A 12,174-nucleotide genomic window follows, 5' to 3' on the forward strand; every position below is an offset into this window, starting at 1 on the left:
CCCTACATTTAATGTGAGCCCACACAAACCCCGTCACATCCCAATTTCCCTGCAAACTGGGTGCAGTAAGATCCTTCTAGGGACCACTCACCAAACTCCTCTTCACTCCTGTCTTGATGCAGGTATATCCACAGTTTGCGGCCAATGTCATACTTTACGCAGGGATCTTTCTCATAGTGCAGTCGATCCAAGGCGCCACTCACAACGGTGTTAACCTGAGAAGAGATCTTGCAATGAAATAAGGGATCCAAAAAAGAACCAGTGTGGCAAGCATGTTCTGAGGCATGATGGGAGGAAGAAGGTCATACAGATGAAAATGAGTCAAATATCTAACCCATCCCCAACGCAAGGCAGGAAAATATCTGCAGAATACATGCAAATTTATCTGGCTAACTGGAGCAAAAGAAAGCTCATTCCAGTGAAAGAGAATGCTTGCAAGTACTAAAGTTATAGGCTTCTAACCAAAATGATACCAAGTGCACTATAGATTGTTTCTGCATAAGAACATCAGAGAAGCCATGTTGGATCAGGCCAGTAGCCATCCAGTCCAACACTCTTCTTATCACACAGTGGCCAAGAAACCAGGCACCATCAGGGGGTCCATGAGCAGGGCCAGAATTCCAGACGCCCTCCCACTGTGGCCCCACAAGTACCAAGAATATAGAGCATCACTGCCCCAAACAGAAGCCATATTGGATCAGGCCAATGGCCCATGCAGTCCAACACTGTGTGTCACACTGTGGCCAAAACTCAGGTGCCATCAGGAGGTCCAGCAGCAGGGCCTGAACTCCCACTGTTCTCCCCCAAGTACCTCCCACTGTTCCCCCCAAGTACCAAGCACCAAGCACCATTACTGCCCCAGACACAGTGTTCTATTTATACCTTGTAGCTAATAACCACTGATGGACCTCTGTTCCATATGTTCATCCAATCCCCTCTTGAAGCTGTCAATGCTTATAGCTGCCACCACTTCTTGTGACGGTGAAATCCACATCTTAATTACTCTATGGGTGAAGAAGTACTTCCTCTTGTCTGTTCTAAGCCCACTGCCTATTAATTTCACTGAGTGCCCATGAGTTCTTGTATTGTGTGAAAGGGAGAAAAGTACTTCTTTTTCTGCCTTCTCTATCTCAAGCATAATTTTGTAAACCTCTATCGTGTCTCCCCTCAGTTATTGTTCTCCCAAGCTAAAGAGCCCTAACCTCTCTAACCTTTCTTCATAGGGAAAGTGCAGGATACCACCAACTGTTGTTCCCACGTTTATGGGCTTTTCTATGCAGCCAACTTTCTCCCGATTTTTTTGGCAGTCACTGGTCTGAACCAATTTTCCCTCTAAGCTGAGTTAGCGTGAGCTAGCTCACAGATTTTTAGCCTCCAGCTCACACAGTTATGTCTTAGCTCGGGAAGGATGACCCTAGAGCACAATAATTTATGCAGCAGCTCACAACTTTAATAATCCCAGTAGCTCACAAAGTAGAATTTTTAGCCTCCAGCTCACACATATTTGTCTTAACTCAGGAAGGATGACCCCAGAGCACAATAATTTATGCAGCAGCTCACAACTTTAATAATCCCAGTAGCTCACAACTTTAATACCAGTAGCTCACAAAGTAGAAATTTTGCTCACAAGACTCTGCAGCTTAGAGGGAACATTGGTCTGAGCACAGTTCTTCAGCATGTCTGCCCTTCCTCTGCAAAGTCGTGGAGTCTATTTTTCCCCACACATACTTCAAATAATAAGGATTTTAATAATAAGGGAGGTGTCACAACACCTCCCCAGGGCTCTTTTTCCTAGCAGAACTCCTTTGCATATTAGGCCATGCCCCTCGATGTAGCCAATCCTCCAAGAGCTTAGAGGGCTCTTAGTACAGGGCCTACTGTAAGCTCCAGGAGGATTGGCTACCTCAGGGGGGCGTGGCCTAATATGCAGAGGAGCTCCTACTAGGAAAAGAGCCCTGCACCTCCCCCTTTTATTTTATTGCATGCTTATATTGATATTAGGGTTGTAATGATAGTTTAGGGAAGTTCTCTGAATTCCCAGCTTTCATATATTTAAAAAAGTGTCTAGATCTCAAAGATGCCTTTTTTCATGTATCTCCCCAAGGGAAGGAACCAGGGACTTTTACTTTTTTTCTCAATGAAAGCCGGGAATTCAGAGAACATTGAATTGATATATCAATATTTTAGTCTCTCTTTTTTTAAATCAAAAACAAAACCACTCGTCTTCAGAGTGTGGGGGAGGAGAGAGAGTGATCTAATGATGACCACAGTCCAGTAATTGAAAATTGGGCTGGAAGTGGGTGAGAGTGGGCAGGATAAAAAAACCTGACAAATATTATGCAAGGGGAAAAAGCTGACTCAAAATCAGCTTCCAAAAAATGACCCAGGTTAAAAAGGTCTTAGAAGAACTGGGAAAACTCTGGGGTGAGGGGAGAGGAAGAGACAAAACAAAGCAAAAGCTAAAGGCAAAAAATACATGCAGAAATTGGAGGATAAACCAAAGTGGTATTGAGTCAGAACAGACAGACAAAAGCCATGAAGAAAAGCGCTAGATATTAGAAGAGGTTTTGCAAACTGCATCATAAGCTGATCTGCAAGCTTTCCTCTCCACCTTGTGGCTGGTAAGGTTTAAAATACATTACAAAATACTGCCAGTATTCAACAAGAAGTTTTTCAGATGGGGAAAGAAAATAACCTGGTCTGCGCTTCATCCAGCTCACCTGAGCGCTGGTGACATCGGGAGCCAGAAACTGGGAGTCCTTAAGCAGCTCACAGATCTCAGCACGTGTTCCCTCCCCGTTAGGAAGACGGGCGGCAGCATCTCGAACTAAGAGAAAAAAGCAGAGTCAAGACTCAGAGTGCAGACAAACATTGAAGGACAAGTCTTCAGACTCATCAGTTCCATTTGCCCTGGAGCTTCCCTTCTTCACCTAATGCAACTATTGTTCTTTTTAAAAAAAAAATTGTGTGTGAGTGTGTGTGTGCAGCTGAAAGTCATGAGGATCTCTTATGTGGACTTGGAGGATATTCAGAGAGGTGGCTGAACAAAGCCTCTGGCTCTGGAGTTCCAAGGAGCCTTCCCATCCAAGTACTTGCCAGAGTCAAACCTGCTTAGCCTCTGAAATTGGGCTGGCCTGGGCTATCCAGATCAGGGCCTAACACATCTCTTTTTTCTAATGGTGGTTCCTCCCTACTTCTCCCCAGCTTCCATCAACAAGTTCCAGGCGGTTGCCATTTCAGCTGAGGTTCTGTCCTGACTTCTATAGCATTCTTCTTCGCAAGAAGGTGCCAAGTGAGGTTGCGGCTGCAAAAATCTTTCACTTGTTTCCTCAAACAGACAGAATGGTTCCACCCTACTCTACAATCGAAGGTCTTCTGCAGTCAAACTTTCCAAGGCCACTGCCAACTTGACAACAAAGACTGCCATTTTCACAGTTCTGCACCTGCTTTTGCTGGTTGATTCTGGCACTGGAGATTTTTTGTGGACTGCACTTCCTACATTGAACAGCCTTTCAGCAGCTTACTACTGCTATCTTCTTTGAAAACTGCCTTATACTGAGCCAGATCGCTGGAGCACTGATCCATTTCGCCAGAGCTTTTTTGTAGCAGGAACTCCTTTGCATATCAGGCCATGCCCCCCTGATGTAGCCAGTCCTCCAAGAGCTTACATGACTCTTAGTACAGGGTCTACTGTAAGTTCCAAGAGGATTGGCTACATCAGGGAGTGGAGGTGGCCTAATATGCAAAGGAGTTCCTGCTAAAAAAAAAAAGCCCTGTATTTCACCCAATATTAGTTTTATTTTTATAAAACATTTATTAGCTGTCTTTCTACCTAATGAGAACGATCTATTCTGACGGGTGGCAGTTCTCCATGCGACAGTTTTCCTTGCTTTACTATCCGAGGCCCTTAAACTGGTAAAATCAGGATTCTTAAATTTATTCTGTTAAACACCAATACTCTGTTTTTTCTCATTTTTTTCTCATTAAGAACCTGAAAGGTTAAATGAATACAAATTAGGGGGCCCAATACTAAAATCAATAAATATATAACATAAATATTACAAATGATCTAATATACATGTATTTATTACAAATTAGTTCAGAAACAATTCTAGGCCCAAATATAGCCTCAATTAAAATTACAAATCATACAATGTGCACAATAGGAACCTTACAACATGGATTCACGAATGATCTAATTTGCTGCTACCGGCACTCCAATAGAGCTGGTAGCAGCAAATTAGAGCATGCATGGATCTATGTTGTAAAGAGTAAAGCTGTGGCTCCGTGTAATTTTGGGAGAAAGAGGCTGAGGAAGAACTATTGAAACCGTGAGGAGTCATTTTAAAAGCGGTTACCTTATTCTCTCTGTACCATCAGAAGTGGAACGCTAAGAATGTAAAGACTTCACCCAAGTCTTCATTAAGTCCTATTTGAAGAGGCTATCATTCTTTGTGACTGTTGAGAGACTTTGTGGGGGAAATTTCAAGAATGTTCCGTGTTCCTTAGTTTTGTTTTTGTTTTACTTCACTAAAAACGCATATTTACACCCTTTGCGTGAAAGTTCTATTGCTTCTGGTGGTTATCTTATAAAATCAGTAAGGCTGATCCCAAGGTCACCCAGCAAGCTTTCATGGTGCAGTGGGGTTTCAGACCAGAGTATTGTAAATCCTAGTTTGACATTCTAACCACTACACCATGCTGGCTCTCTGGATTAAATCTGGGACTTCATACATATAAATCATATAGGAGATACCCATGATTGAACCTTGGACTTTAAGAATCTCTCCTTCAATGCTTTATGGCTATGCCCTATCCAATCTCACAACCTATTACAATAAAAAATGGGTAGTCTGAAAAGTGTATAGAAGCACTCCATCACATTCAGCATCAACTTACCAAGAGACAAGATAGTAACATATGCAGGCCTGTCTGAACGCAACAAAGAATGTTCTCGAGCTTTGTTCAGAGACGTTTCTTTGTCAAACACACCCTTCACTGGGCCCACCACCGACTCAAAGCCGTGCATGCGGAATGTGAAGGCCTTGTGAGGCTGGCTGTATCGATAACGTTCCTGTGTGCAAAAGAAAAGGAAAATATCCAGATGAGCAAGAGATCCCCAATGCAGAAGAGTTGGTTTTGATACTCTGCTTTCCCTCTACCTTAAGAAGTCTCAAAGCAGCTTACAATTGCTGTCCCTTCCTCTCCACACAACAGGTACTTTGTGAGGTATGAGGAAGAGGTGAGTTAATTTTAGACCCATCCCTACCTGAAGGAGTCTCAGAGTGGCTTACAATCACCTTCCTTTCCTCTCCCCACAACAGACACTCTGTGAGGTAGGTGGGGCTGAGAGAGCTCTGAGAGAACTGTGACTGACCCAAGGTCACCCAGATGGCTTCATGTGGAGGAGGAATGGAAAATGAAACCCAGTTCCCCAAGTTATTAGAGTCTGCTGCTCTTTAACCACTATACCACAACTGGCTCTCAGGCCCACAGGGAGAGGAGGGGCCACATAGGCTATGGCCTATCCCAACCAGTGCCAGGGAACAGCCAATGGAAGGGACGGCTGGAGAAGGGAAAGTTATTTCAGGGGCAAAGAAGGAGGAGACAGCAATCAGAACTCCCCAGCAATAGGCCAGATGTGGCTGAGGAGGTGGGGTTAGACAGCTTCCTTTAAAAAAGCTCCTGTGAGATACCAAGGAGGAAGGAAGGACACAGCTCTGGTCTTGAGAAGAGCTGTTGTCCTGACAGAGAGGAAATCTGTTGAAATGACCCCCTTCTCTTCCACGTCTGAGGCTTTCAGAGACCCACCAGAGAGACCCAGCAGGCCGGCTGAGGGCTAGCCAGCAAAGCAGGAGAGGGGAGAGCCTCAAATGGAGACTATTTCCTTATGCACCAATAAATCATAAGCAGCACACATAGAGCAAAACTCTCTGTAGAATACTGAAGACTAACCCCCAGAAACTAGATTTGAAGCAAACAAATTTGTGTTAACCAAGATTAATCAGATGTAACAACAGACAAAGAGAACCGGGGAGAATTTGCAGTGTGAGAGGGAAAGCGGCCTGTGTTCTACCATCCTGCCACTGAGCCCTTATCCCCAAAGTTCTAGAATGATGTTAAGCTTAGACCAGCTCAAAGTGGCAAAACACTGCTGAAAAAGAAGTTGTAGATGGGACTGCTTTTGGATATTGTTGTGGACAAAGAAAATGTCCTGCTGGTTTTGACCTGAAAACCTGGAAGGCTGACTACAAGGTGTGGTGGAATTTCTTTTAGGTTGGGTCTCTTATGAAATTGGCAACAACAGTTCCAAGCTCTTCAGCACTACTAGGCATTCATATTGCTAATGCTAAGAGCCTAGGCTGAGAATCTAGGTCAGTGGGTGAAAGTTGAAAGCTGTCTCAGGACAGGAATAGCCTTGCATGGCATGAACAGGAAGCAAGATAACTGGCCATCTGTAAGGTGCAGCTGGGGCGCTGGAATGTAGCTGAAGTACATGATAAGATGACAATGAAATAGAGATAAGTGATATCAGTTTTCCAGGGATAAGGCTTTACAAACCCTGAGATTTGAGCAGAAGTGGCTGACTGCATGAGAGGCAGGGGACCTCTATGCTGGTCAAGCCCTGAAATTAACAAGCCTTTGTTGATTTCAGCCTGATCTGACTAGAGACAGGAGACTGTCTCTAGGCTGGTCATGCCTTTCTAAATGGGACTTAGATTTTAAATGGGAAAATGTAGACTAATAGGGTGAAGTCCCTGTTGGGACTTACATTTTTCATTATGCTCTCTGCTTTATTATAGAACTAGGCTTTATGCTTGACTAAATTCTAGCTGTGTAACTGTTTTCTGAAATGTACCAATGTTATCTAAACTGTTTTGCTTTTCTATCCATATATTTTAAGCCTTCTGTCTGAAGGAGAAGCTTGGAATCTAATAAGGATCATCTGTAAACTTATTAGTGTATATGTAAAAGCCTTCTGAAAACTGGATGTTGCTTAGGTTACTGAGGGAACAAGATGTACAAAATAAATCCCTCATCACAAGGCATAGCCGGATGTAAGCAGGGGCTTTAACACACATCTAGACACCAATGCAATTGACAGGTATTAGTAACTTTACTGCCGGGAACTCAAAACAATGCAAGCATAAAAACAAAATTCATCAGCATTAGAAGTTTTCAAACCCCTTTTACCATTTAATTTAAGTACATCTTTGTCAATACATCTCTCTGTGTGAAAATTACCATTAAATCGCATCCCACTTACAGTAAGAGGCGTTCAGAGGTGGTTTGCCATTGCCTGCCTCTGCATAGTAACCCTGGACTTCCTTGGTGGTCTCACATCCAAATGCTAACCAGGACCAACCCTGCTTAACTTCTGACATCTGAGGAGACTGGGCTTGCCTGGGCCATCCAGGCCAGGACCAAACATCCTTTGTATAAACTAATATTGATTAAACATATACAATAAACAAGGCAGGATGGATGGGCTCCTCACCTGTTCCTGGAAAATGCGTTTCTCTTCCCCTGTGCTAGGCCGGACCATGTAGTTCGTCCTTCTGAAACAAACACCAGTGTGAAGCCTGGATAACTACAATATAAGCGGAACCACAAAAGAATTCTTAACATCCTAAACTAGGGCTGCCAGGGGTTTGGGGGAGACTTACCAAGAAAGAAAGAAAGTCACAGGCAATGTGTAGGCATCACTTCCAGTATGCACAGGAAGTGACATCATCAAGCCATGGCATCTCAGCAACACTCTGGTATTTGGACAAAAGCTGTATGGAAAGAATGGCTTCTACCATAAGAGTTTTTGCCCAAATACCAGGGCATCACCTGGACATTATGGCAAATTTTAAAGGCATTAAAAAGTTGCAACAGCATTGTTAGAAGCAAATGTTACTGCCATGGCTTTAATGGCTAATCCCTGGCAGATAGGGGCAGCAGGAAGTGGCACTTCAAGGACACTTGCTGATGGGCAGTAGGAACGGGATTAGGAGAAACACCAAGTGTCTGAGGTTGCTTGCTACCATCACTTCAAAACATCAGAGATGGGTAATCCGTGGTAAGTGGGTCAGCAGGAAGGGGCATGTCACACCTGCAGGTGGACATGAGGAATGGAAGGAGAGCAAATGCTTACTAATTATTATGAAAGCCCTGAATCCCACTAAGCCTACTTCTGTGTAGTCTACTTGGAAAACATAAGAGCCCTGTAGGATCAGACCAACAGTCCATCTAGTCAAGCATCCTGTCTCACACAGTTGGCCAGACGGTGGCTCTGGAGGCCAAGAACAGGGCAGAGAGGCTGAGGCCTTCCCTGGATGTTGCCTCCTGACACTGAGATTCAGAGGTTCACTGCCTCTGAATGTGGAGGTTCCTCTCAGCCACCATGGCTAATAGCCACTGATAGACTTATCCTCCGTGAATCTGTCTAGTCACCTTTTAAAGCTGCCTTTGCATGAGAACCACTCATCTATACATTTGCTTGTTGGGCTTGCGGTTTAAGTCCAAATTACAAGTTCAACTGCTGGACTGTTTACAGTTCTGGAAATGTTTCCTACAATATTTCTAGACATGTTTTCTAGAAGTTACCCCTCTCTGGTTTTTTTGTCACAGATACACCAAAACACTACAATCCAAAGAGCGCAGAGTTTTTATTTTATTGGGTGTCATTTCATTTGCTTCAGAATGCTTTCCCTTCATAGCACTAATTAGGATAAAATCTAGGCACTTAGCAAACTATGAAGAAGTTAGTGTCACTAAATGGGAATAAGCAAAAACAACCACCCTATCAGACACGGGGAGGGGGGGGGAAGGGAATGACTGGAAAAATACTGCACTAAAATGAGATATCACTTATTCATCACCATGTGTTACAACTGTTTAGATGGGAAAAAAACAGCAGCTTTTTAAACCGTTATCCTCTGCAGCAATTTAGATTTGGAAGGAAAGGAGAATCCAACATGAAAATTACAGGGAGAACGTACGGCAACACTGCTATTTGGCCAGGATGCAACCTGGAATCCAGCCAGGATCCTTCTGCCTCTGGTAAAATGGTCAGTGGCCAAGACTTTACAAGCAGAAATAAACCAACACTGATGATAGAGGACAGGATCTAAGCTCATTCTCTCTTGCAGCTGTGCTGGCTCAGTACAGCTAATGAGAACCAAAGTCAGAACTGTGCTAGCTTGGCACGACGACTCCAACGTGAGGCAGTTCTCGGAAATTAAGTTAGGAGCCGTATTCACAAAGTTACTTGTCAGGCGCCAAATGGATGCAAGAGATTCCGCCTCCTTCCCACTAAAGGTATAAAAGCAGTAGAAATGACACTTTTTAAACTTTTTTCCCTCACGAAGTGCTATTTAGGCTAGCTTATTTGTCAAGGGGTACACAGTGCTGGTTGTGAACAAAGCTGGCCCTGGAAGCTTAAGGAAATATATCTGTCACGCCCCTGGTGGCCCCCACCATGCCCTGCCGTGGCCGCTGCTCTAGGTGTGCCCTGACTCTGATCTGGGCCAGTGGGAGGGCAGAGCTGGGTTACTTCACTCCTTTTGCTCTTGCCTCTACTCGGCTGTGCTTCTTCTCTATTGGCCGCCCTTGCGCTGCATCAGCCTGCTTCCTCCTCGACCCCTCAGCCTCTGGCCTTTTATCCTCCTCCCGGCCCTCTCCCCGCCTCCCAGGTCCCACTCCCGGCTAGCTCCGCCCTCGCTCATAAGCGAGGACGCTGAGGTGGGGCTTCCTGGGGCGTGTCCTTCTTGGGTCTGCTGAGGTGGCTGGGGTGTCAGTGTTGTGTTTGGGCGCCACCACGGCTCAAGGTGTTGGCCTTCCCCACTCTCTCTGCAGGGCGTTGTTTGGGCCTCCCCCTCCTCGCTGCCGCAACCGCGGCTCCCCCAGCTTCCCTGGGCCCAGGGGCAGGCACGTCGGCTCCTCGAACTGGCGGATGTCTCGGCTGACAGGGCCTCACCAGGAGGTTGCGAGGTATGTCGGGGCTCCGGGGAAGTACGGGGAAGGGGGGACTCCAGGTGGAGTCCCGTCTCAGCCGGGACAGGACAATATCATACACACCAGTTCCCAGTTTTCAGCCCATTTCATATGTACTTACACTCGGGGAATAGGTGTGGTGGCATCAGAGCTGTCTTCATTATCCTACCAATTAATGAGAGAGATTCATGTCAGCCTAGTGAAAGAGTCAACTGGGATGTGCTTTACCACAAGAACTCTTCCACCTCACCTTGAAAAATGTTTGGTCCTTGGTCTCCAACCAGAGCTGGAAAAGCGCTGCCAGCTCCTTCTCGTGGTCTTGAGAAGAGCCTAGGGTCAGAACCGGAGAAGACAAGAGTGGGTCATCACCTACTGTTAACGTCCACCCTACATTAACAGCACTTAAAGCACTGGGGGATATAAAAGCCACCGTGCACAAAAGCAAATGAATACATTCCAGGATCCCTGAATAGAAGCAAGCACATTTAAATCTTTCTTCTGGACTCAGAAGGGGATGACCAGACATTGCCTTAATTGGACCTGGACCAGTATTGACTGGCAGAGGATCTCCTGCTACCTTGAATCCAAAAGAAGAAAAGCCATGAGCATGAGTCGTCTCCGTTTATGGGAGTGTTCTTGTGCCCAGATCTCACAGCTGCAGCTTAACAAATGCAAGGTTTATTCTCATCTTTACCAGCGACTCACTCTTGAGTTTTCACTGGCTTCTTTAGGCTCTCACAAATCCCCTTGTTTATTAAAATCAGTTTATAAAACCAGTCTGTTTGCTTCATACTAGAGAACTGAGGTATTTCTTTGTCCCTCGGGAATTACACAATTGAAGGTTAATGTATGGAAATTAAAACACCAAGACGGATGCATGTGTCATTTCCACATGGGTGAGGGGCTACACATAAATGAAGGGGCAGCTAGAAGGATAGTGGCAGTAGTCCAGCAGCAAGGGAAGAAAGTAAGGGAAGATCAGGAAAGAGCTGCACACACAAGTAGCTGAGAGATTTAAAAGGAGAGAATGGGAGGGGTGTTCTATGAGGCTTGTTTGTGTAATATCTACTACGGGGTTTCTACGCTATATGCTGTTTTATCTGCTATCTTATGTAGAAAACAACAAAAATCTTAATGGGAAACAAATCCCTTGAGAAAACAGCTCTACTAACTTCTGCTACCAGAGAAGGAAAGCAAATGATGTTACCTATTAGTTTCCACTGCTGAGTCTTCTCTTTGAATTCAACAAATGGAGAAAAACTGGAAGGAGAATCTGCAACAAAAAGCAAATGTTGTTAAGTACCTTCTTTCTACTCGTTACAATGCAAACGTAACGTCCACCCTTTCACTGCTGTTGATGCATCTGCTTGTTTTGCCTGTTCCTTTCTTCTGATGGAAAAGAACTCAAAATATTGTTTAGATACACACTGAATTCAATAATACCCAAACTCATTTCTATAATTTCAAGTTATGAGATTAGGCTAAAATTCATCAGGAAGCTGCCATAGATCTTATGTCTAAAGGAATATTTACAGGGATTTAAAATGCCAGTGTTATAAAATGAGTTACTGGATCATCAAATACGTTTATCTTCAAAGTTAGAAAGTTCTCATTTCGGTCTGCTGGGAACAGAATCAGATCCAACAGGAAGGCTGCCATTTGTCTTCAGTTTAATTAATTTGAGTGGTCTAGCTTACATCCTATGAAACTATCCCAGGAGTAAGGCCCTTTGAGTAAAACAGGGCTCACTTCAGAGCAGACCTGCTTAGGTTTTCTCCCAGAGTCCCCTACAGAGAGAGCACAACAGACTAAGACTGTGTGAGTCTCAGATGGCTTACAATGGCCATCAGTCCAGGGGTCACTTCAGAGAGGCAACTTATTTTCATCCTTGGGCAAAGTTCAAGAAAGCAGGACAAGCCTGGTGCAGGGAGCAGGGCTGAAAATGCTGGCCAGCTCCTACGGTCTGTCAAGAGTGCCTCTTGCCATGATTGAAGTTTGGCTATTTGACCTGTAGTTTATCCTTCTCTTGCCTTGCACTGCCTTGCTATCTTTACTGCAACAGAAAGAAGTATACTTACGCCTCGTCTCAAACAGTCAAGGTCAACAGCCTTGTCTTCTGCTGATTATATATGCACTTGCAAGGGGGCATGGGAACTTAACATGGGCAGAAAGGGAGGCTTGCTTGGCACCACT

General features: G+C 44.7%; 1 protein-coding gene across 3 annotated transcripts in view; it reads right to left on the reverse strand.

Annotated features, from left to right (window-relative positions):
• Positions 1-12,174, reverse strand: part of NFRKB (nuclear factor related to kappaB binding protein) — a 51,335-nt gene that overhangs the window by 19,082 nt on the left and 20,079 nt on the right. For 2 of the 3 annotated variants that reach the window (XM_060251184.1, XM_060251185.1), the window contains 7 exons: positions 11,189-11,254; positions 10,232-10,311; positions 10,103-10,146; positions 7,499-7,559; positions 4,900-5,074; positions 2,721-2,827; positions 92-215 (listed from right to left, as the gene is read on the reverse strand). In XM_060251184.1, the coding sequence (XP_060107167.1) occupies positions 92-215; positions 2,721-2,827; positions 4,900-5,074; positions 7,499-7,559; positions 10,103-10,146; positions 10,232-10,311; positions 11,189-11,254 (657 nt within the window). The remainder of the gene's footprint in view (positions 1-91; positions 216-2,720; positions 2,828-4,899; positions 5,075-7,498; positions 7,560-10,102; positions 10,147-10,231; positions 10,312-11,188; positions 11,255-12,174) is intronic. The other variant, XM_060251186.1, reaches the window with a different exon arrangement.

This window comes from Heteronotia binoei, chromosome 12, assembly GCF_032191835.1.
Source record: "Heteronotia binoei isolate CCM8104 ecotype False Entrance Well chromosome 12, APGP_CSIRO_Hbin_v1, whole genome shotgun sequence".
Taxonomy (NCBI): Eukaryota; Metazoa; Chordata; class Lepidosauria; order Squamata; family Gekkonidae; genus Heteronotia; species Heteronotia binoei.